This window comes from Periplaneta americana, chromosome 16 (assembly GCF_040183065.1).
Source record: "Periplaneta americana isolate PAMFEO1 chromosome 16, P.americana_PAMFEO1_priV1, whole genome shotgun sequence".
Lineage (NCBI taxonomy): Eukaryota > Metazoa > Arthropoda > Insecta > Blattodea > Blattidae > Periplaneta > Periplaneta americana.
In genome coordinates this window covers 59,866,607-59,893,241 of record NC_091132.1, presented here as the reverse complement: position 1 = coordinate 59,893,241, position 26,635 = coordinate 59,866,607, and the positions used below count along the sequence as shown (strand labels likewise).

The window sequence follows — 26,635 nt, the reverse complement described above, 5'->3', positions numbered from 1 at the left end:
AGTATCGTAGTATTATTACCATAGGAGATTTCATTCACCTAAAAATCATGCGTATAACATCTAACTTCGGAAAACTGTCATCTTCAGACAAGTTACCATTTATTACAAGCACCATATACAAATATTCATACATATAAAGGATAGCAAAAGTTTAGTACTTTGTAATTTGGCACAAATTTCATTTCAGCTCACAGATGATTATTATTATTAACCACAATGGAAACACCATATTTAGTAGAACATGAAAAACTTCAGAACTGTCCAATTTTATGGAAGACATTAATTGAAAAATAAAAGTCTTGTCACATTGTCTTACAGATGTCTAACATGTATCATAAGATTTTCGATATGATTTAAGACCAGAAGAAAGCAAAGAATAATGACGCAGAAAACTTGGCACATAGATTCACAGAAAATAATTTCTTTATATCATACAGACATCAAATGATATTTACATAAATTGTACTATTTTAAAATGTACAAAACAACACAGGATGTTTCATATTAACATTAATGACACTGAACTAATATCCTACTTGTAAGCATAACATTTGATTTTCTTGCTTCGATATTGTCTAAAAACGATTGAGCACATCTTTGTAGCAAGCTACTTCAGTAGTGCAGCCAAAGTATCTGAATACCATAACGATACAATCTTGTTTATTTATAATATCAGCAAAGTCTAGTATATACAGTCATGAAGCTTGAGTTGTTGAGGGTACTAGGAACAATAGACTGTGCCAGTACTACTTCGCATTGTCTGTAATGAGGTGATAGTAGCGATCCTAGTGGTTAGCAACTGTCTATGGATGCATATTCCCTACGTATTGAGCTTCGTGACTGTATATACTAGACTGTGATATCAGTGTTTTTGTTTTGTTTGTGCAGATATGACATGGTAACTAAGAGCTGTAACACATACGGCTGTATGAATTTTTAGAGCTCAAAACTTTACTAATATCCATAATTTCAATTATTGGTTCACTTTACGAGTACTATTCATATATTCACTGTCACACAAAATATTTTTGTTTAGAAACAATTGAATCATCTTTAGTTCTATCTCATGTTAGCATTAAATTCACTAAACTTCTTAGATATTTGGATTATTTTACGATGCAACTTTCGCAATATTGTTTAATGTACCAGTATATATAACAAATAATTTCCAAAAAAGTGAATACTCCTAGAGTGATCTATAAAGTGATGTAAAATTCATTTACATAAAGATTAATTTTTTGGTCGTACAGAATTATCTGTTATGATTATCACCAGTTATTAATGGAGAAAAATTCGTTCTGGCGCTGGGGATCGAACCCTGGACTCCCAGTTCTATGCACTGGGTGCTCTAACCACTGAGCTACAATCCTTTGGTACTTTCCCAATTTGATCCAGCACTGTGGATTGAACCTCGGGATATCTCAGTGGTTAAAACATCCAGTGTATAGAACTAGGGGTCCCAGATTCGATCTCCAGCACTGAAGCGAATTTTTCTCCATTAATAACCAATAATAATCATAACATAAAATTCATTATCATACTGCGTATAAAATTTTCGTTTCATATGCCAATGTATTTTAAAAATATAAGTACTGTATTTACATAAGACTAGTTAATATAATATTATACATAATAAACATAAGAAATATTTTTGTTTACTGGGTTGCTACGCAGGAACTTTGTTTCTCAGCAAGTTCTGTTTGACAGTTGTACTGAAGGTGTTAAGATTTATAAAATCTTAGTTTTTTGGCTACAAAATGGTACAAAATGTGTCTAAATTTTAACTGCTTACATAGTTTTTTTTTCTTTCTGCTTGCTTTGTTCATCCCCTATTTATGAAACACAGGTAACAATTATACGTTATAAAAAACCATTTTCAGAAATATTATTTTTGCCTACATCCTTCCAATCATTTTACCTCACTTGTCCTTTAAAATGTATGATTTTAACATAACTCTATGAAAATAAATTTTACTCCCTTTAATTTTAGTACCGTAATGTTTATGTAGATATCTTTGATTTAGAATGGACATGTAACTTTTTTTCGAAACGCATGTTTAGAAAAAAAATTGACAAATCTCTATTACTGATAGCCTATTAACTGTGTTATACTTAACAAATGAAAATAAAGCTACTGAAATTAAATGCTGTATCATAGAGGACGATCTATGTTCAAATGTAAGTGCCTATAATGTAGCCACCTAATTTAAGTGATTTTACAATTTCATAATAATGTAATTACAATTTGGTTGATTAGTTAACACGTCGCATGTAAAGGGATGGCAAAACAATGTTAATTTTCTGCCACTGAAAAAAAAAAAAAAAAAAAGTTTGTTGAGAATCACTCCACTGAAGTATAGTATTATAAGGCCAAGGTGATGACTGTTCATATGTTTTTCAATTTGGTACATTATTAAATTAAAATAAACTTAATGAATACGAGTTGCTATTGAATAAATCAATTTAAATATACACACAACAAGTATTATGCAGTACCTAAAGTATCGGTAAATATACAAAATTTGAAAATAATTATATTTTACTCAAGACATTTTTATAACCATTGTTAGACTAACTTTTACCGACTTTAATGTAATTATTCATATTTTATTATGAAACACCTTGTGTTATGTAACAATACTGACGACATTCTGTTGCGAATAGTGACCTAGTTTCTAATCCATGTTTGGTCAATATGTATCACATCAGTATTGGTTAATTGTTAAATCTGGTATATTAGGGAAAGAATCTCAATACTAGAAACATCGTAACATCCAAGTAAAAAGCCCATTGACTACCAGTTTGATATTTATAGGTTATAACAATTCTAATTTCATATACCGGTACTGAGAATTTCTAAATTTGAATTACTATTATTTCAGTTTCTCGTTAATTTATAGAAAATAATAATATGAACTAGAATGACCTGCATTTATCGTTATGCAATGGTGGTTTGAGGAGTTCAGTCACCAAGGTGCTCAGTTAAGATAGGCTATGTAAATAAAAATGTAAATTTATAACAGCAAATCATGTAGAGTGAGAACATAAACTTGTCTTACTTATTTGAATTGAAACAAACAAGTGAGAACTAACAATAATATTTTAAATTTTTACCACAAGAAATGCAATGCTCCAAATAAGTTCCTTCCCTCTTCAGAACTGCCAATACAGCTACAAACAAATAAATAAATAAATCCATGGTGCAACAGCCCATTAAGAGCCAGGACTGATCAGCCGATTGCTGGCATCATGTCAACATGTCTCCACAGACGTGAGTGATTATCCAACCAGAACAGGCAATATCGTGTGGTTAGCACGATAGTCCCCTTCCCTCACGAGCTGTTACAGCTGGTTGTTGTAACCAGACTTTGCTATCTATCATAGTGCCACAAATGCATCATGATGCTGGGTAAACACCGGTCCCATACACTGTCTAAAATTTCATGAGAAAATTTCTTTTCCTATGAGAACCTGAACCCTTGCTCATTCCATAACGTGAATCCTAGGCAGGATGCCACACAGTGTGGGACACATTTGCAAATACTTTCGATAATTATAGTAGTGTATTTCATCTATATGTATTTATATTAATTTAGGACACTATAATTTCTTTGCAGTTGGTGATGGTATGTTTCTCCTGAAAAATGCTGTAATTAGATGGGTTTATATAATATTATGGAAGTGTAAATAAGTTACTTTTATCTTTTACGAGACTGATTTGTAATCAGTAGCAAGTAAGAGTGGAGAAAAAGTGTCATGAAGGTAACACAAACTTTCTTAGTACATATTTAATCGATTGCACAACAAATTAAATTATTTTATTATGCTCCTAATGATAACGGTTTATAATTCTTTTTTTCCACTACTTATATGTAAAGAGAGCTTTGTTTAGTCGCTCATAGCAACCTAAACAATGGCTTTAATGCAAGAAATGCATTTAAAATGTAAAACAATTACTAGACTAAACACACAATAAAACCAACTAGACCACAAGCAACAGCCCTTACATTTTTTTCAATTTTTCTGAAAGGTACACCAATATGATTTCTTCATTAACACCTTTCATGTTCCTACTTTCTCGTCACTTACAAAATATCTCATATTTTTTCTGATAAATAGATGCAGATTTCTGAGGAACTAATGTGGACACAGCCACTTTGGCGACATTAAGGACTTCATCCGGTAAGAAAACTTTTTCTTTACAGGACATTTTGCTTCCGAAGAACAAAAATTTTAAATTGATTTATTCTGTATCCAACGCCAACTGTACATGATATTTAGTTGAACTAACCATGAGTTGGCTTTGAATCAAACAATAATGAATGAGTCTAATACCGGTATTTAATTTAAATTAAAAATTATTTTCACAGAAATATTACTTTCATATTAGTAGTGGAAAAAATTTGTATGCAACACGAGATAATCTTTCCACTCATGAATAAAATCTTACCGGTACTTAAGTCTCTTGTCACATAAATTACTATTGTTGAACTATTTTTCGAAGGACATATCTATCGATAAATGTAATAATTGTATATGCAACCAAATAGATCATTTCGAGTTTTTTAAATTGCGCATAAAGGGCTATCCATGCCTAAATGCCTTAGTAACAGTCCACGCCCTTACTGAGGAAAGAAGAGAAAGAACTTTCTAAATTTCATAGAGAAGGCATTCTTTATAAACCCAAAAATTAAGACAATTGACTTCATTTCTAAACTGCACCGTTTAAACAAACGAGAAAAATTAATTTTGGTGGTCAGGTAACTCATTTGATAGAGTAACTGGGTATGGACTCGAAGATTCACTTTAGCCTTCTGTCATATTGAGTAAGCTACTGGGTCTTTCCTAGGGGTAAAAGGCAATCGGAACGAGATGCAGACACACCAGTTCATTCCAGAGCCGAGGCCATGAAAGTATGGACCTCTATCTCCATGCTCCATATGCCATCATGACATCTAAGTGAATAACTTAATGTAATTATTTTTTCACATTTTTACATAAAATAGCCACATGTATATACTGTAGTACCGTAATCATTTTGTAATATCTTTCCATTTACTAAATTCAGCAATTAAAAGTAATATGAAAGTTAAAATATATTAGACTTCGTTTTGGAAGAAAAATATTTTCAAAATTAGAACTTAATTTGGCCAGTTCCATGTCAGGAATTGGTTATAAGAGTGGGGGAAAAAGCTCGCATTCCATGCTCGGATCTTCTCCTGAAATGCGAACAGTACGTCATATTAACAGCAAGTGTATGTAAATTACGTATCACAGAAGTAAATTAAGAAGTTAAAAATAGGCCTATGCGTAGAAACTGGAAATGTAGACTTACTGGCCATAAAAAAATTAAGCCCTAATATTAGGCTTATTTGTGACTTAAAATAATAAAAGAATAGGTACTTAAGAAATTTAAAAAATGTATAAATAAAGACATATTCAGTTACCTGATATGGTTTAATTTTCCTTTCAATGGTTTAGTTTACCCCAACTGTCAAGTTGATCCCAGTTTATGGTATGGAAAATAATTCATTTCAGAGAAAATGAGAGAGAGTATGCCACTGATACTACTCTATAGACCTAAGGTCTTCCCTAAAAAATCTTGCCCTTCTCCCAAGTAAAAACTAAAATAACGCATCTGTTATTAATGAAATAGAAATAAGAACGATCTTAAATCTTATGTTCTGAGTTTTGTAGTAATGAGATTCTATCCACTATAATGTTAAGATAGTATGAACAATAAATATACACATTTATATTTGATAATATTTGTTATAAAGCTGTAACTAATCCAGGTCACTGGATATCAACTTGTCAGAATGACACTCTTGGTAACTCAGTATCTGCTGGGTATCATTCCACCAACAATTATAAATTTTATACATATAGTTTACTTTTTCTGTTAGACTATGATTTCTTTTTACTCATTTAATCATATGGAAGCGTAATAATAGCAACCACAATATTTTAAATCTCAATTCTGCCTCAAACTGATCTAGGTCTATTCCAACAATTATGAAATGTTCCTAGAAAATTCCCATTAGATTTTCCTGAATGCCTTTCTTAGTACTAACCACGGATAAACAATTGTTTACACTCATATTATTATTAATGTCAAAGACTACCCCAAATGGGAGGAATCTTATTTATGATCATTATCAGTCTTACACATTACTTACACTGTACATTGAGATGTTACAAATTCTCTACGTTTTGATATGATGAAAAATGTACGAGTCACGAGGTAATGCGAGTATTATTTAAAAAGGCTTAATCAGGAAAATCTAAAGAAAAATTGCAAATCTATTTATTGTCTGGTTCAAAAGTGTAGCAACGCAATTATAGCATCAACTTTTGGTAAGATTTGATTGAAACCTGAACAACATAGGCCTAAATGTAATAGGTCTCTACAAAAAATGAACAACATAAGACATTGATTCATTGGAACCGTTGCACACGTGAACCATTTGACTTAATTTGTAATGCTGCTTCTTTATACGTAGAATACACAAGTTTTGAATTAATTTTCTAGTTTGGTATTACTAAAAACTCACCCAGCACTGGGTGTTCACAGATGACTATACCAGGTTAAACACGACAAGCACACATTGATTCAATTCCTGGCACAAGACTAGTAAAGAATGTTAAAATAAAAACATACGTATCATAGTTCCACAAAATCTGTGTCTGTATTGTACAAGATATTCGTTTTGATATACACACTCACACAAATAGACAATATACACTTTGTACAGTCTTGATTGCTCATTTATGTACATCTTTGGTATGGGTGTCATTATCACTACTTAATTTTGACTTCCTTGCTATCAGAAGTATATCACAGTGCACAGAACACTTGTGTTGTGTTCTTTGTTTTCTTCTTATAACCAAGGAATTATTTTATTATGAACTAGAATTTTAAACAATTTACTGGCCATAAAATGGAAACTTGATCCACATGACAAATATTTCTAATCTGTTACTGTTTTACAGAAGCATTTAGAACCTGTCAAAATGGCAGTGGTTGTAATTGCTCTCTCATACAGTCAAACCTTTACAATGTCAACCAATTGATATGACACATAATAAGAAAATAAGAATTGAAATTTTAAGTATAGAGCCCGAGTAAGCTCAAACATGTGTCCACCGCATGTCTGACTGTTAAAGGAGCTGGTTCAAATCCTGGTTGGGGCAAGTTCCTTGTTGGAGTTTTTTCCGAGGTTTTCTCTCAGCCAATTGAAGCTGAATTGCTGGGTAACTTTCGGTGCTGGACCTCGGACTCCTTTTGCCATCATTTCTTCACAAATCATTATCATCATTATCATAGTATGGGTTAAGTTCAGAGTGCAGCATGCTGTATCTGCAGAACTCTTCTCCCATTCACCATTCCTTCCAGTGCATCCTTCAGAAGGCAGATCCAGCCAATTTCTTTTCCTCTTTCTGATCAGTGATAAGAAGATAAGAAGAGAAAATAAAGTTGTGACTTGTAAAGAAAACACCTTTAGGTGTTCTCCACCAACTGTCAGAATTCAAATCTACTATTTATCATCCCTCACCTAAAATCCCATCACTGGAAATGGAAAATAGTTAAATACGTTTTCCAGATGCCCTTAAATGGGATTCAGCTATGTCAGACTAACAGAATTCCAGAAAGGTCTTAGTTGACCATATTTTAATGAAAGAATAATATTCACTATGTATGAATTCCACAGATATAACCGATCAGATGCTAGTCATTTTACTACAGAAAACTGAGCAGTTATAACAATCCATAGTTAAATTGCGCAGAATAAAAAATTTAAAGCATCTTTATTCTCAGAGCCATATCTGAAATTTACTGGTAAGTTAATATAGAAATTTGCATTGCTAATCAGGTAGCTTGTTTTGTAACAAAGTACCAACCACATTAGTGGGTGTGGTCCTTTCTCACATTGTCACTATCCGTCTCTTCTGGACAGTGTCTTATTCATTACTAAAATAGGCTATTAACTGCTGATTAACAGCAATACTCATAAATTAACATAAATGAAAAAGAAATATATTTTAACAGACAATACGATTGGGAAGGACACTAACTTCAAAGCTTTCGGACTCAAGAAAAACAGTAAATGCTGGTCCACAATAAACCGGAAACGAGAACCAGAACGAGAATGGGAAGCAGAGGACGTGAACATGAAGGATTTTGATTCACAATAAACTGAAAACGGAAATGACTATGCATGCTGATATGCATGTAAATAACGATATGTTATGTCGATATTACGTATTCTGATGTTATTTGAGTATAATTATCCAGTGGCGTTCTCTCACTATTACAAGCCAGCAAATATAAACACAGGTTAATTAACTTCAAAATTTATGACACAATATATTTAAGAATTCAATTCACGTGGTAATCTGACCACATATTCATATTGAAAGTGATTCTACTGAATTTCTGCGTTATACCTGTTGTTTTGAAAGATGGTACATGACAGGAGTGTTGCGATTGGAAAAAAAAAAATTAATTTCACATAGTGTGATAGGTCTGTTGCTATGGTAACAACGGTTGAGTTGCCAAACTTACAGTTCCCACGTGGCGAGTGGTTAATAGGTCTCTTGGCAACATTTATTGTGCACACAATGTTAGCATTGGTACGTTTCGTCTTTGATTCTCTGTCGATTTTTGTATTATTTTTTTTACCTTCACGTCAATTGTAAATGAATCTTTTAACGTCAGCCATCTTAACGTCAATAGCTAGTTTCCATCAGCTGGCAGCGTGGTAGTCCATATTGGCAACATAGCACTGTAGTTCCAAGCTCGGCCATTTAACTGTCATGTCCCATCTTTAAAAAAAAAACAGGTACAGATGCCTCAAACTAGCAAGCTGTCTCGTTTGTGCAGGCGCATAGAGCACTTCTCCCCTACCACTATCCGCCTACTGCTGTGCACTGTGGACTAGAACGGTACAGCTCAGTTCTAATAACAGTTGAGAAGGCTGCATAGGGAGGGTACATCTTGAATACATTGTCAAGAGGTCAACTTTTCAGATAATATGACTATACCTGGGTATCGGAGCCTAGGTGGGCCCCCTCCGTTAGCTCTACTACTTCCTCTCTCCAGGCAGCTTCCTAGTTTGAGGCATCTGTATAGTTAAAAACGATGGATGAAGAAGCAATTATGTCACGGCCTCCTTGCTACAAAATATACGGCGACCAAATAGCTTTATGATTACAAGAGAAAGAATCTATTATGCTGTGATCAGAAACAAGAACGACAGAGTTAAAACTTTCCCAACTTTAATGTTCCCAGGCTCTGGCAAGCTTCTCGTTAATTGTGAATGCTCACATTTAAATTTATGTATTTTAACTATTTTTCTGTTCCCGGTTTATTATGGATGAATTTGGATGAATTTGAGCATAGTGGCTGCTACCAAAAATTGGTCTAAATTTAAAGGTTTACTGTATGGAGAATATCGACCCAAGTTCCTGCCAACTGGCATTAGAGTTGTTGCTTTTAGCAGAAGTATAAATTGAGAGCATGACCTGAGCACTCTTATCTTTAACCAGACGTACACTTGAGCATCACTGGAATGTTTTTCCTCCACGTTGGTTCATGATGGAGGACAGTGGAGGAGACTATGAGCAGATAGGTACGAGACAAATAAATAACACACCAAGAAGAACCCACAGTACTGGCAACGAACTTGCTGCGGCACTACGCACTGGAATGTGCACAACCGTTGCTGTAGTCAGAGAGCTTAGACTTAGTTCGCTGAGAATACGAGGACTTGCTCCTTGTACTAAGTTTGCCAGCTTCTCTGCTTCACGCTCGCAGGCTTCTAACTGAAGATCCGATGGTGGATTTCTGCCAATGGCTTGCACCAATACAAGAATGTCCATTTCAACAGTGAGGTAGCCCCGCACCGTGCACTCGGCCACCTGCACTTGACGTTCTAGGGCTCGAAGCACAGCTCCCACTGTAAGGGCACTCATGGCAGTTCCACGCAGAGCATATAAAGCACGATCAACCTGTTTTTGACTGTACAATAGACGCAATGCTCCGCCACAAACAGGACAACAAGCTCCAGGTGGGGTCACTCCCAAGCATCCAACACGGGCCACAGGAGGGCATTTAACAGCATCTTCATTACACTGGGGTCTGGCCTGATCTCCAATTAACCCCACAGCCATACAAGGACTGTAATAATCGACAGTGACTTGATTGGCATGAGCTGCACAATCCGTAGAGTAAGTTTCCCCATCGATGCCACAAACTGGGCCACTATTGTCGCAGTTCACCTGAAAACAGAGTACCGGTAACAAATAACAGATTGTTAGCAAAATGAAAGAATGAAACCTATCTCTAAACTTTACCGTATAATAATATAGTCTGATCCGTTTGAGTATGGATAATATTAATTTATTATTATAAAGCTATTATGATAGTAGGAAAAATTTCTTGCTGGTTATATTACGATTAAAAGATGGGAGTTTCCATATATGACAATCAACAATGCATAATCTGAAAGGACAAATGATAATCGTAGATGATTAAAATGGCTACTACAAATCAACAGCGGGCACAATGTGTTCTTTGGTACGCTAATTATATACAGTAGAAGTGATTTAATACAGTTATATGAACACTTTTTAATGATTAAATAAAATTAATAAAATCGGTTAAAAACCAGACATGTTTCGGAGGTGTGCTCCTCCATCTTCAGTAGTAGTACCACGACGTTGGTACAGATGTTCGACCGCGTAACGTAGCTTAAGGAAGACTGACAGTTACGTTACGTTACGCGGTCGAACATCTGTACCAACGTCGTGGTACTACCACTGAAGATGGAGGAGCACACCTCCGAAACATGTCTGGTTTTTAACCGATTTTATTAATTTTATTTAATCATTAAAAAGTGTTCATATAACTGTATTAAATCACTTCTATTGTATATAACTATCTCATTCATGAACACTGTTGTATCTGACCTAACTTATGTAATTTAATTTGGTACGCTAAATTTGAGTGTGTTAAAAGAGTTCAAAGGGAATTTCAACATAAGTATGATGTGCGTAATGTACCTAAATACGATTCCATAATGTTGTGGTATCGAACATTTGTAGAAACAGATTCTGTGTTAAAGAAAAAAAAAAAAAAAAAAACATGCAGGAGGTTGCAGACGAAACCCAGTACGAGAAGCACTATCTCTTGGCTTGGCCCCCAAACTCCCCAGATCTAACCCCTCCTAACTTCTTCGTGTGGAGTTTTGTTAAAGACATTGTCTATTCACTGAAACCCAGGAACATTGATGATCTGAGAATAAAAATTACTCAAGATTTTCAACAAATCACCCCTCTTATGATATAACAGACATGGGCTGAATTGCATCACTGTTATGAGTTGTGCAGGGTGCGCTATGGAGATCATGTTGAGCTCTGAGGAATCTCCCATCTTTCAGTGTTGTATGCACAAAGTTTCAACAAATAAAGTTCAGTAGTAAATGTTTTACGGTGTTTTTATTTTATCCATACCCAAACGGATCACCCTGTATATAAAACATGAATAAAAATATATATTTTTTTTTTGTACACCAGCATTAAAGTCTTTATCATTAGTCAGAATAAAGATATAACTGTCTTTCAAAACATGTTGGTATGCAAAATAGACAAAAGACAATACAATTATGTAAAAGTTTAACTGCATAGGAGGAATGGTTTGGCATATTTTATAAGGAGATTCAGAAGACAACTGCACTAAAATCACAGGCATGATGCCATTAAAAAAAACAATAATTTACATCAATCTGTGTAGGTTACTTACAAGACAAGGACCTCTGTATGCAAGAGTCTTTCTGTAGCGAATCAAATAGCAAATGTTGGGGTGCTCCTGTCCATCGGTGTCACATACTGGATCATGAGGCATGTTCGTACAAGGAGCAGTCACATCCACTGCAAGATCGAGTTAGTTATAAACCATTTCCATTTTTAAAGGTACTGGTAATGGTACAGTGTTTTAAGGAATAAACATTGCTGTTAACAGATCATCATAAAATTAGCACTGTAATGAAATATAGTTATTAAAAACAGATTTATGATAATTTAAATTGAGTACAATGAATAATAAATAATGTAAGTGCACAGAGATGAAATGAAACTCAAAATATGTTGTTGTTTTGAACAGGAAAATGTTTTCAAAGATATGAAAGTCAAAATATTTTAGAAATAATTTAATCACTTTTAAAATTCGTAGCACAGTTTGAAATATTCAATTGCAGATAAATAAATTCTACATTATACATAATAAGAAATTTTCAGCATTTTATGCTCCTTTAATCGCAAATAAGGCATATAAAATATCACATTTAATTTGTTTCTAAAAGTATTTATTTCCGGGAAATTTTTATTTCTTGACAAAATTGCTTATACCAACAAATTGATAATACTAATTTTATATATTTCCGTTGTTGTAATGGCTTTGCAGCACAACTACCTCCTTAACGCGTATTCCAAATTTTAAATTAAAATTACTTATAAATTAAATCTTCTCTAAATAATATTGGTTATGTTAAATATTATATTGTTCTTAGCATGACATTTCCCTTAAAAATGCACAAAAAATATATTGTTTACAAAAATTAAAATTGGAACTACTTTTCATATACACAAAGAAAATACGTAAGTAATTTATGTTTGAAAATAAGTAACAAATTTATTAGAACAATGCACTATTTGAAATGTTATAGGAAATGAAGTTTATTGAGTTAAACTTCCTAGTTCTTCTTTGTATCTAGGCCTAATGTACAAAATTACATTTAAATCCTCTAGAGTATATAAGTTAACTGTACTACATTATTAATAGGACTACTTACGTATAAGAGAAAAGAGCGAGGTTCATATTCATTAAACTTTATTAAACAAATTTGTAACAGGCTAATATCATAGTAAAATGAAGGTAATAACATTAACACTTACCACACTGATACTGTAGACATGGCTTGTGCACAACAGAGAGGCATACTTTTCTGGCAGGCACACACTCCTTGTCTTCACTACATGGATTAGGTTCACATGGGTTCTTAGCAGAGCAACTCCCAAACTCAAAATCTGCATCCTTCAGACCAGCACATCTACCATCATACGTTTGTGTTAGAATTGGAGTTCAGTTCACAGAAATGAAAACATGAAGCATTTTGTATATTTTATGCTCGACCATGCCGAAATGTAGTAATTATACACCTGGTAGCAGTCCTTTAATGCATGTCATTAAAGTACACCTACTCATTAAAGTACAGGTGTTCAGCCAATGACAAGTCAGCTTTGTACAGTTATAAAACCGCAAGTATCGATTATTCTCGGATATGCAATCGAAAGAGAATTAGCGAAAAGTCACGGAGGCTGGAAATTCAATACTGTCGCAGAAGGTTATGTTCTGTTACTATAATAATTAGCGTTAATTGTAAATAATATTCAAATAAATTCAATTTGCCATCTCGTTTTTTAATGTTGAATTCAATAATCAAGGTTATATCAAGTTTAACGGGATTACATCAAGGCCAATGACATTATTGTTCCTCGGAAAAAATCAATACTTTCGCGTCTGCGCACATCTCACAATTCACGACCTAGAACAAGGTCACTTCCGATCTTGTCAGATACAAAGAAAATGTATACATCTGAATAATTTCAAGTTAGAAATATGGTCGAGCATAAAAAGTCGTATGAAACTCGCCTATACTGGTAATTAAGAAACTCGTATGAAAATTATGAAACTAGCTTGTGCTCGTTTCATAAACATCCATACTCGCTTCTTAATTACTATCATTATAGGCTCGTTGCATAATGTACTACTGACAATGACACATGTACTGTCAGTGTCCCTTTACTCTGAATGATGCCAAGTACATGTTCCTGCATGATGCCAACTTTTGTGAAATACACGTAACAATACCTATCCAGTTTTATATACAGTAAAAGCTCGTTAATACGTTCTGGCTTATAACGCTGTCAAGTCACTATTAAAATATTCTGTGAATGTTGAATTGACAAAGCTTCAGTTGGATTTAGCACACCAACGAATTTTTTTAACTGAATTGAATAGAGAGAGCAGCTTCAATTCACGTGCTCCAGCGGGTAAGTATTGAGAGGTCTGTAAATTTTTCTTTGTAAACATTAACTCTGGATGGGATTCGCAAACACTCCTGCTTTCAACTGTAAATAGGAATGTTATCTCCAGTAACATCATGTGATTTTGTCAATAGCACTCGGAGAGGCTCCTTACAGATGCCTCCATAGTAAAGACTTCATCATCTTGTCACTAATGTGTTTAGAGATTAATTTTAAAATTAAAAATTAAAAAAATACATGTATTATATGCTCAAAGCATGGAAAAATTATTAAATATGCTGCAACATCGGAAATATTAAAATATATGCAAAATTTAACCTCGCAAATTTCAAGAACAATAATTAATAATAGGTTCCTATTAGAAACAACAACAACCAAATTTCTTGCCTTAAAAATCGATAATGTGTTAAATTGGAAAAATCATATTAAAGAAATTACCCTGAAACTAAATTCAGCATATATATTATTTTAATGTACCGAAGTACATATGATATTTCCATGCAAATTTTCTGCGTCATCATACGATGAAAAAGTAATGGAGCGGAGAAAAATTCTCTCCGGCGCCGGGATTTGAACCCGGGTTTTCAGCTCTATGTGCTGATGCTTTATCCACTAAGCCACACCGGATACCACGCCGGCATTGGATAGAATCGTCTCAGATTAAGCTCCAACTCTTGGGTTCCCTCTAGTGGCCGCCCTCTGCACTACGTCATATATGTCTATGAATGTAGGACCGAAGTCCACACATGTGCTGAGGTGCACTCGTTATAAGTGACTAGTTGGCCGGGATCCAACGGAATAAACGCAGTCTTAAATCATGAAGTGATTTACGCATATCATATATCCGGTGTGGCTTAGTGGATAAAGCATCAGCATGTAGAGCTGAAAACCCGGGTTCAAATCCCGGCGCTGGAGAGAATTTTTCTCCGCTCCATTACTCTTTCATCGTAAATTCAGCATGTTTTGCTATTAGATCTATGCAAAAGATAGTAAATATCAATACCTTAAAAACAATAGACTTTGCATACTTCCACTCGGTAATGAGTTTTGGAATAATATTTTGGGGAAATTCCACAGATAGTAACAGTAGCCTATATTCCTATTACAAAAAAGAGTAATTAGAATAATAGCAGGTGCCAAATCTAGGGAATCGTGTAGGACTATTTAAAAAAAATACAAAATATAATGACCATAGCTTGTCAGTATATTTTTTCATTAATAATCTTCCTTGTATGTATTCGTGAAAACTTTATATCTAATTCAACAGTTCATAGCATAAATACACGTCAAAAAATGACTTTCATACTCCATCGGCAAGTGTATCATGCTATCAAAAAGGAGTGCGTTATATGACAGTAAAAATTTTTAATAGCCTCCCTATCAATATAAAAAATGAAACTCAAAACATAAAATTATTTAGGGCCAAATTAAAGGAGTACCTAATTTCTCACACTTTCTATTCTGTAGATGAATTCATGACATTCAACAACGCTTCATGAAATTGATACTAAAACTCTGTGTTGCACTAGTAGACTATATTATAAACCTTTTCTGTATATATTTCAACTAGCCTGTGACTATAAATTAAGACTTTACTGCTATAGTAAAATTAAGTTTTTTGACTTGTTCCATATTCTAGCTGTGAAGCAATGTATGAATACCATGGAATGTTAATAAATACAATACAATGCACTATGAAACTTCACATACAAAAACAAAAGAACATGAAATATTGCAAAAGTTAATTCCATATCACAAGTAAAAACAAACTAAATATGCATTCGCATATAAATCTGATATTCCAGTGCCATACCAGCAATGACAGAACCAAGTTCCTTTAAAGTAGAAATCAGTCAGTAAGTTGCACAGTGTGTATGCTCTACTGAATCCTTCGAAAGATAGAAGTAGAGGGTGAAAGGTTTACAAAAACTTCTGACTACAATATTCTGGCGCAGTGTTATACATACATTTTATGCACTCCTTTACTCTAGTAAAGAAGACGTGCTCAAATACAGTGTCAAAAGAAACTCTAAAGAACTCTGTTAATGATGAATTTACCTGGCAAGACATGAGCTGGGGTAAGTATTGCCATTACGCCCACAAACAGGAACGTGATGTGGGGGACAGTTGCATGGCAAGCTGGTGTACGCAGGATCCAGTCCTCCTAAGGATGTCACTTCACACTGTTTTTTCCTGCATGTAATCTCACCTGCATAGCAACTGCAAATGTTGCAATCCATGTAGAACCACATGCCATGTTCTGTAATTAAAGCATAAATGTTAAAAGTTATTATGATCATAATTAAAGTGATGAAAGTAAATAACAGACCAGATTGGGCAACAAATATCCAGCATCATGAGGAAGTAAGTTCTGATCTATGTGCGATAGTTGCTGACTTGGATCCAGTTACTTAGAAACCAAAGTCGATGTAATACCGTAACTATTATTTCTCCAAACCTAGGAATGATTTTATATTACAATATCTGGAGATCAGTACAGATAGAATATTCTAACTAACATAAAACTATACAAAGTGGCATGAATCAGCAGATGTTTACTTACAGGAAGTTTATACAGAGGATTCAATTAATCCTATTAAACAATTGATTTGTGTTCTTTAAGGGGACACGCTACTGAGATTTCTAATCTCCACAATTTTGATTGTAAGTTTTTGAAATTTTAAAATCGAATAGATGTCGATGAGTTACATGTGTACAATTATTTTCAAAATTTTATGTTGAAAAATGTACTCGGAAAAAAATAAAATATACAAAAAGTGTTTATAATTTTAGTAAACAAATATCTGGGTCTCGTATAAAGATAATTTGTTTCTTAAACTTTTAAAATTCTGCTAAGACTACCTACAATGAAATGGTGCATGGGTTTGTTCCTAGTCAACACAGTTCATCAGTAAAAAAAGAATTAACTTTTAACATTGACCAAAATTGATGAAAACTCAATAGCGTGTCCCCTTAAAATTAAATAATTTCAGTATAGGTTATTTCAGTTTTCAGTACTTATACACGAAAATTAATCTCCCACTAAGGCGTAAATTGTAGTACCTTGTAATAAATGTGCGGTAAGTGCATCATAACAGAATCGAGGAGTTTGAAAAAAAAAAACACTTAACACATGTATTGCATACTACTTTTGCACGATGTATATAATATTTAAGGATTTTAATATTGTTGTTGTTATTGTTTAGTCAACTGTCCGAAAACAGGTATCGACCCCACAAGTGACAGCAACAAGGTATCACTCATGATGCAACCAGGCCAAGAGATAATGGGGTAGGGTGGCTAGCACCTTTCCCCCTCCATTGCATACATCACTGACTAGATACATATTACACTGATTTTAATGTATAGGCTTTATAAACTGAAAATATGGATTGCACATAAAATGTGTATGAGGTCATGTCCTCCGAAATTTGCTTGATTCATGGTGGTCTTCAACAGTTTTTTGTTTCTGTATGAATGTTGACATAAAATCCACACAATTTTACTTACAGCACTCTTGTTACCATAGCAACTACTCGAATGTGGTTTAATCAACTTACAGACATTAAAACAGCAATAGTAAGTACAACATATCGCACCATTGTGCAAAAAATAAAATATGCTTAGTTATTGAAACCGGGATATAAATGAACAGTTATTTTGGTATTATGAGTGTGTTTTCTCTCCCTTCTAAATTTAATGCCCTCCAAAGACAAAAGAGACTCTCAAAAACTGTAATTCATAGTTTGTAACATTTTCTTACCAATTTTACGATTGCCAAGCCAACAAGCATCCAGTGGATAACAAGGCACAGGCTGGCATTTTTCAACAATTCCCTGAGATGAGCATTGACAGATCTTAAGGCATCCTTTCTGGCCTGCCGTAAGAGGAATGCGCACGTAAGAGCCGTGAGGAACAAGATACTGGGATACCTCTCCCAGCTTGCAGCCTGAAAGAAAGAAATGATCTTTAAGAAATCGTAGCCTGTGAATAGGAAATATATATTGTTAGTTGTGTGGGGGCTTCACGTAATTTCCCTGGAATAGGGTAATAGTAAAACAGCAAGTGAAACATGTACAACTGTTTTATTGAAGCAACTACCCATACAACAAAGTATGGATATACAAAATGAACTGGAACACAGGAAAAAGCCTCCTAGGCAACAAAATTAATACTGCCCATTGAAATGCAAGAAACACGTTACAGGCTACGAAAATTGTATAGAAAAATTAGTAACATCATGATAGAGACTCCTTTATAATAACGGATTTCAATAAAAACTCAGAAACAGACAAATTTTATAAGACTTAAAAAATTACAGCATAAAATACTTCCATAAATCTCGACGAATAACAAGCGATAATACAATTGTGGGAGTAAAATTAGATAAAGCTACCAAAATGAAACCGATGGAAGAAATGGGCGAGAATAATACATAAGAAATATTGGAAATAGAATTTTAGAAGAAACAACAGAAATTTTCTATATAGCATGTTGACCTACACTGTATAGTCCACCCAGTAACAGAATCTAATTTTGAACATACAGTAGTAAGAAAAGATAGAAAGACGGTAAGAACTAGAGATTTCCATGGACACTCCCCAGAATGGTGCTGGCAAGGCATAGGCATACATAGGGGAAACATGAGGGACAAGTGATATAATCCTCTGCCTCTCTCTGGCATTAGGTATGAAGAAAGCATAATCCTGAGGAGTTACAGGTTTATTTGCAAATTAATATAAAATCAATGTTTACGTAAATATTATGTTTTTAAATAAAGGATTCATTATGAGATTTATCTTGATACAGTATGGGTAAGAAAGAACATTTTACAAAGAGAATTCACTCTCTTCTAAAAATAGTTTGCTGCTGATAAAACAGAAAAAAGCTTTTTGTCACAACACTCTCCAAACGTTAAAAAACATCAATTCATATTCATGTATGTCCAACTAAACAAGTCGAAATTTGTCCACCTAGATTGGGAAAATTGCACATTGTACACTCTTAGACAAAAAAAAATGACCAGACTCTTGAAGCGTAAATTTGTCTAAGTTCCGTTCGGCTGTGCGCCTGATACACAAGACTAAAATCAGAGTAGTAAGGACGAAACCAGCGAGATCCAAGAACATACTCTTATATCGGCAAACAAGGGTCTGAATGGTGTGTGTGTCATAGCTCCGTGGTAAAACTCTGACTTCACACGCAGAAAACCCGGGTTCGTATCCACCTTCGTATAAGTATAATATATATTTATTTCGTTTTATTTTTTCTGTAGCTAGAAACAAATGATACATTTATTAACGTGCACAGGAGTTTGGATTAGTTGAAAAATTAAACAAAAACATTCAGTAATATCGGAGACTTCTTCCTAATTACCCTTGAATTAAAATAGATGCTCAGTTCTTGGATCTTCTCCCTTCTCCATAAGGAGTATTGATCAGTTACTATAATTTGTATTAGTAGTAGTAGTAGCTGTAATAATAATAATAATAATAATAATAATAATAATAATAATAATAATAATAATAATGCAACAACCAGAATAATAACAATAATAATATTCATAGTATTACAAACACAATAATAATAATAATAATAATAATAATAATAATAATAATAATAATAATAATAATAATAATAATAATAATAATAATCATCATCATCATATTAATAGTATTGCAAAAACGAGATGAATAATGTTAAAGACAAAACCAATGTGTTCCAGATATTGGCCACACTTGTAAATAGTGCCGTTACATATCTGCTTTGTAATAGCTCCATGGTAACAGTCTAGCTTCTTGTGTAGGCGATTCAAGGTCGTGTACCCCGTAGGATGCAGGCGGTAATAGATGCGGAGGGATTACGTACCCGGTATTGAATTTTTTGTCTATTTTGATTTTTGTTTATTGGTCTCCGAGATGTATTTCTTTATTTTGTTTAATACAAAGAAAAGGATGATGTTTGTTTATTCCTATCCGAGAAGGATTTCTTTTACTTAAGGTTTATTTTTGTTTATTTCTATCCAAGAAGATTTCGTTTAGTCTCTTTAAATACAAGATACAAGGGAAAGGATTGCTATTATGTATCTAACTTGCCTTTTGTAAATATTAACTTTCTGTTAAATATTTCACAATACTGGTTATTATCAGTATACAAGAAGTAAAAAATTAGAATGAAAAAACTAAGTATAGACTGAGATTCGAACTGGAAACCTTTCGGATACAAGACCACAATGCTACCGACTACGCTGTGCGAGAGAGATGATGATTCTTTAAGAAGCATGTTATATAATCATCATATGATGATTATATAACATGCTTCTTAAAGTGGTGGCAGTGGAGTGTTGGAAACATTTACGACAGAAGAAATTCGTCCACATGTGTATCACGCTCTGACGAATGCACCCGAAGTCTTTCGAATCGGACATAGAATCTGGAGCCCGGTCATTTTTTTTTGTCTAAGAGTGTACAATGCCACAAACTTACAGACGAAAAACTTTGAGAGTTTTATTTTCATCTGGCACCAATACCTATTACATTTCTACCTCTATTCACTAAAAATATATAATCCTCTGAAACCCCACCATGTTTTTTGAGAAATAGTGTATATTTATAAAAGTAAATATCATAGACTAATCTTTTATCATTTAATTTAAGAATGATTTATTTCAATTTACATGTTCTATATAACTTCCGCAATTTATATTCTCACCTGGGGAGCACTGGTAAGGTGGGCAAGGCCGTCCAGGAGCGCAGTTTCTATTAACAGAGCACACTTCACTATTATTGCAAGGCTCACCCTTACAGGGTGAAGTCACCTCATCTTGTGGCTGCATATAGGGGTTATCGCTGGGCTCGAGAAATGGCCGCAATGAGATACATGGAGTGTCAGGATTCTCTGGAGATAGTCGGGAACATAGAGAGGCTGCGGTGTGGCCTGTAGGCATGCGCGACCAGTCCATGCACTGGCTCAGCAGTTCGAAGCAGTCCTCTCTGCAATGCAAACAAACAGTTAGCTTCAATCTATAATTATTTTCTGTGGAAAACTCGTCGTAAATAGCAACATTTGTTTGAAAAGTAAAATACTGTTAAGAGTAAACAAATTCGTATATCTTTTTGGCTGCATACAAGGGATTTATGACTACGACAAAAACTACAAAGTTTAAAAAAATGGAAAAAATTAACTGTATAATAAATTATATCTCTGTCAATATACGAGGTTCATTTCATAAGTCATGGCAACTATATTATATCAGCCAATAAAGCTACAAGGATAAAAATTCACTATATGCGACTGAAGGTACTGGAATGTGCTTTGCAATGCTAGTACCAAACTGTGTCCGGGTACAGGAGGCGATGGGTAAGGGAAAATGAAAAATGCGTAAATAGAAATAATTGTTTTATTATGCACAAAAGGAAACAAAGTACATTAGTAATTAGAATAATAGTAGGTGTCAAATCTAGGGAATCGTGTAGGGCTATTTTAAAAAAACTACAAATAATGTCCATAGCTTGTCAGTATATTTTTTCATTAATAATCTTCCTCGTATGTAATCGTGAAAACTTTGTAACTAATTCAACAGTTCATAGCATAAATACACGTCAAAAAAATGACTTTCATACTCCATCGGCAAGTCTATCGTGCTATCAAAAAGGAGTGCATTATATGGCAGTAAAAATTTTTAATAGCCTCCCTATCGATATAAAAATGAAACTCAAAACATAAAATTATTTAGGGCCAAATTAAAGAAGTACCTAATTTCTCACGCCTTCTATTCTGTAGGTGAATTCATGACATTCAATAACACTTCATGAAATTGATACTAAAACTTTGTGTTGTACTAGTAGACTATATTGTAAATCTCGTCTATATATATCTCATCTAGACTGTGACTATAAATTAAGATTTTATAATAGTATTAAGTTTTTTGACTTGTTCCTTATTCTAGCTGTAAGCATGTATGAATACCATGGAATGTTAATAAATACAATACAATACAATACAATACTCACAGGTAATACCCTTCAAAATAATCGCCCAATGCTTCTACACATCTTTGCCAGGCGTTGAATACCAGGCTATGTGCGATTCATCTATGTACCGGTATACCACCTCTTGACGAAACGCAGTTAAGATGTCCTCCCAGTTTGCAATCTGTTTCCCACGCAGTGGCTTCAATTGCGGAATGAGATCAAGGACTCATGGACTGAGATCAGGTGAGTAGGGAGTGTGTTCCAAGATCTCTCACTTCCATTGCTGTTCAACTTTACGTACATACGTCTTGGAGCACAGCCTCTAGCATACTAACTTTTGCGTGTACTGTCAACTAGCCACCATTGAACGCAGATGCAATCTGGCAGTGGCATCCCACGCAGTGTACAACAGGTTTTCAAACGTATATACTGAACTAACCACATTTTCGGTTATTCAGAAGATATAATATAGTTGCCATGACTTATGAAATGACCCTCGTATATATACTTAACACAGCCCACTTGTATAAGATCTTTCGTATTTCGTTGTTGATGTGAAGCTAGGAAGATTAGGGTAAGATGAGTAAGGAAACAAACTAAGATATTATTATTTTATTATTATTATTGTTATTATTATTATCATTATTATTATTATTATTATTATTATTATTATTATTATTATTATTATTATTACCATTTTTGTTGTGCGACCGTCACTTGGGTCGCACTGATTGTTAGCCGGATGGCTACTGCGTTCGACTTCTACTCTTTCTCGTCAGGATTTCTGACACCACCATTGTACACAACAATGGAAAACTACTTTGCGGGAATAACAGGAACTCTCAGGATACTATAGGAAACTACATGACTACTAAACTAAGTCTGTAATGATTGCGTTATTGTAACACTACTTGATTTATTCTGTATTTACAAAAATATACAAAGTTACTTACAGGGAATATCGTTCTCCTCTACCGACGCCATCTTCAGTGGTCAAAGAATTTTCTTCACTAAATTATTTAAATCCCTTTCTCCAATAGCCAGATGTATTAAAAGTGCCAATTTGCAAGTTCTGATTTGATTTTACTTATGCATGATATATCCTTACTTGTTTTTTATTTATTTTACTGCGTTATTTTACGACGCTGTATCCTTACTTGTTATTTATTATCTTTTATTATTTGTTAGATATTGCCATTTATTTTGTTGCATTTGGTGAATGGTTAATGTTGACCATTATATTGATTGTATTTCATCTCACTGCCATTTTCTGTCATTTATTCTCATTATCATTTGGTCTGTTTTGTTTTGTTTTTTATTTTGTGCTAAACTGTAATTGGCTTTGTGCTGTTGTTTTGCACATTAATATTGGGAATAAATAAATAAATAAATTATTATTATTATTATTATTATTATTATTATTATTATTATTATTATTACAAACAGAGAGGCAAGACAAGGTTGTAATTTATCGCCCACTCTATTTAATATTTATGTGGACAACATTGTTAGACAATGAAAAGAGGAGGTAAATTTAGGAATAAAATTAAACCCCGGGAGTGGAAATATAAACACAATAATGTTTGCTGACGATCAAGTTATCATACAAAAGTATAAAAAATACGGCCTACAACATTCAATATATCACCTAAGCCAGATATGCAAGTAATACAATAATAAAATTTCACATCAGAAGACAAAAGTAATCGCATTTAAAGATATATTATAAGGTTCCAAAATAATGATAAATGATAATATAACAGAACAGGTATAATGCTTAAATTTTAAATTTCCTTGGAGCAACGTAAGTTATGAAAGAGAAAAGATAACCTACAGATAATAAAGCAAATAAATTTCAAACAATTTTTGGCACAATCAACAGAACTCTGACATATAAGACCAGAATAGAAACATTGAAACATTACCGGCAATTAAATTTTACGAAGTTATGGCTACACCAATTTGTTACAACATATGAAAGTGAGTCATGGGCTCTTGCAAAGAAAAGGTTGCTCCTTAAGAGATTAAATACCAAGTAACAATATAAGAAATTAATTAAAGGTATTATACACTTAATAATACAATACACGAAAACAAAGAGAAATAAATTCAGCACATAGACAGCATAGAAGAAAATAAGATTATAAAACAAATTTTGAAGTATAAGCCTGCAGGTAAAAGTGACATAGGGCGTCCTAGGAGAAGATGACTGGCTGGAGCTGGAACAGGCTGGAAGCCTACCGCTTGAAGTGAAGAAAAGGAAGATTATTATTATTATTATTATTATTATTATTATTATTATTATTATTATTATTATTATTATTATTATTATTGGTTACATCAGCTTCTTGTCTATGCAGATGACGAAAAATATGTTAGGAGAAAATTCACAAACGATTAGGGAAAACACGAAGCAAGTAAAGAGATAGGTTTGGAAGTAAATCCCGAAAAGACAAAGTATATGATTATGTCTCGTGACCAGAATATTGTGCAAAACGGAAATATAAAAATTGGAGATTTATCCTTCGAAGAGGTGGAAAAATTAAATATCTTGGAGCAACAGTAACAAATATAAATCACACTTGGGAGGAAATTAAACGCAGAATAAATATGGGAAATGCCTGTTATTTGGTTGGGAAGCTTTTGTCATCTAGTCTGCTGTCAAAAATTCTGAAAGTTAGAATTTATAAAACGGTTATATTACCGGTTGTTATGTATGGTTGTGAAACTTGGACTCTCACTTTGAGAGAGGAATAGAGATTAAAGGTGTTTGAGAATAAGGTTCTTAGGAAAATATTTGGGGCTAAGAGGGATGAAGTTACAAGAGAATGGAGAAAGTTACACAACGTAGAACTGCACGCATTGTATTCTTCACCTGACATAATTAGGAACATTAAATCCAGACGTTTGAGATGGGCAGGGCATGTAGCACGTATGGGCGAATTCAGAATTGCATATAGAGTGTTAGTTGGGAGACCGGAGGGAAAAAGACCTTTAGGGAGGCCGAGACGTAGATGGGAAGATAATATTAAAATGGATTTGAGGGAGGTGGGATATGGTGATAGAGAATGGATTAATTTTGGTGAGGATAGGGACCAATGGCGGGCTTATGTGAGGGCGGCAATGAACCTCCGTGTTCCTTAAAAGCCAGTAAGTAAGTAAGTAAGTATTGGTTACATCAGGTTCTTGTCTATGCAGATGACGTAAATATGTTAGGAGAAAATCCACAAACGATTAGGGAAAACACGGAAATTTTACTTGAAGCAAGTAAAGAGATAGGTTTGGAAGTAAATCCCGAAAAGACAAAGTATATGATTATGTCTCGTGACCAGACTATTGTACAAAACGGAAATATAAAAATTGGAGATTTATCCTTCGAAGAGGTGGAAAAATTAAATATCTTGGAGCAACAGTAACAAATATAAATCACACTTGGGAGGAAATTAAACGCAGAATAAATATGGGAAATGCCTGTTATTCGGTTGGGAAGCTTTTGTCATCTAGTCTGCTGTCAAAAAATCTGAAAGAATTTATAAAACGATTATATTACTGGTTGTTATGTATTGTTGTGAAACTTGGACTCTCACTTTGAGAGAGGAATAGAGATTAAAGGTGTTTGAGAATAAGGTTCTTAGGAAAATATTTGGGGCTAAGAGGGATGAAGTTACAAGAGAATGGAGAAAGTTACACAACGTAGAACTGCACGCATTGTATTCTTCACCTGACATAATTAGGAACATTAAATCCAGACGTTTGAGATAGAAAGGGCATGTAGCACGTATAGGCGAATCCAGAAATACATATAGAGTGTTAGTTGGGAGGCCGGAGGGAAGAAGACCTTTGGGGAGGCCGAGACGTAAATGGGAGGATAATACAAAAATGGATTTGAGAGAGGTAGGATATGATTGTAAAGACTGGAATAATCTTGCACAGGATAGGGACCGATGGCGGGCTTATGTGAGAGCGAAAATGAACATGTGGGTTCCTTAAAAGCCATTTGTAAGAAGTAAGTAAGTATTATTGATATTACTATTGTTGTTGTTTTCGTTTTTGTTGTAGTAAGTTAAGAAAAACATAACACTGATCTTCAAAGGAGTCTCACCTGCAGATTCTGTTTGCGTGAGTGTGCCTGTGGCATGGCTTAATCTGCAGTGCACAAGCAACAGCTTTCCACATGTTGGGGGAGCAGTGCGAAATGTTGCGAACGGGTAACTGCAGACCAGGTAGTCCTAGGTATCCTTGTTGTTGCCATAATGCCACATCATATCTGGCAGCATCATCAGCTTGTCGTGTGCAGCTACGGAAGAGATCGGTGGGTCTGTTGTTGAAGTTGGTGCAGTAACTCAGGCCTTCACATCCCAGCTCACAAGGTTCCTCTACTGTATAAACAAATACAATCCATTTTAAACAGATACAGATTTGTACAGTTAGTCGTGAAATAGTTAAGCACTGTACATTTTTGTAAGCAACGATTGCCTCTCTTAAGAATTCACGAAGTCGTTTAAAATTCGCACTAATTTGGACATATGATGTGTCAGAACTTGAACTCAGGTCTC

At 34.0% G+C, this 26,635-nt stretch overlaps 1 protein-coding gene and 1 non-coding gene across 2 annotated transcripts in view; both read right to left on the bottom strand.

The window, feature by feature from the left end:
• Positions 1 to 8,953: 8,953 nt before the first annotated feature.
• The window catches only part of Reck (Reversion-inducing-cysteine-rich protein with kazal motifs), a 675,928-nt gene continuing 658,246 nt past the window's right edge, over positions 8,954 to 26,635 (bottom strand). The window contains exons 9-15 of the mRNA XM_069849335.1: positions 26,182 to 26,458; positions 20,818 to 21,098; positions 17,870 to 18,055; positions 16,165 to 16,366; positions 12,955 to 13,109; positions 11,804 to 11,931; positions 8,954 to 10,281 (exon numbers count right to left, since the gene is read on the bottom strand). Of these exons, the coding sequence (XP_069705436.1) occupies positions 9,619 to 10,281; positions 11,804 to 11,931; positions 12,955 to 13,109; positions 16,165 to 16,366; positions 17,870 to 18,055; positions 20,818 to 21,098; positions 26,182 to 26,458 (1,892 nt within the window). The 3' untranslated portion in view covers positions 8,954 to 9,618. The remainder of the gene's footprint in view (positions 10,282 to 11,803; positions 11,932 to 12,954; positions 13,110 to 16,164; positions 16,367 to 17,869; positions 18,056 to 20,817; positions 21,099 to 26,181; positions 26,459 to 26,635) is intronic.
• TRNAY-AUA (transfer RNA tyrosine (anticodon AUA)) lies at positions 14,662 to 14,733 on the bottom strand. Its single transcript has one exon. It is a non-coding gene; the product is annotated as a tRNA-Tyr (tRNA).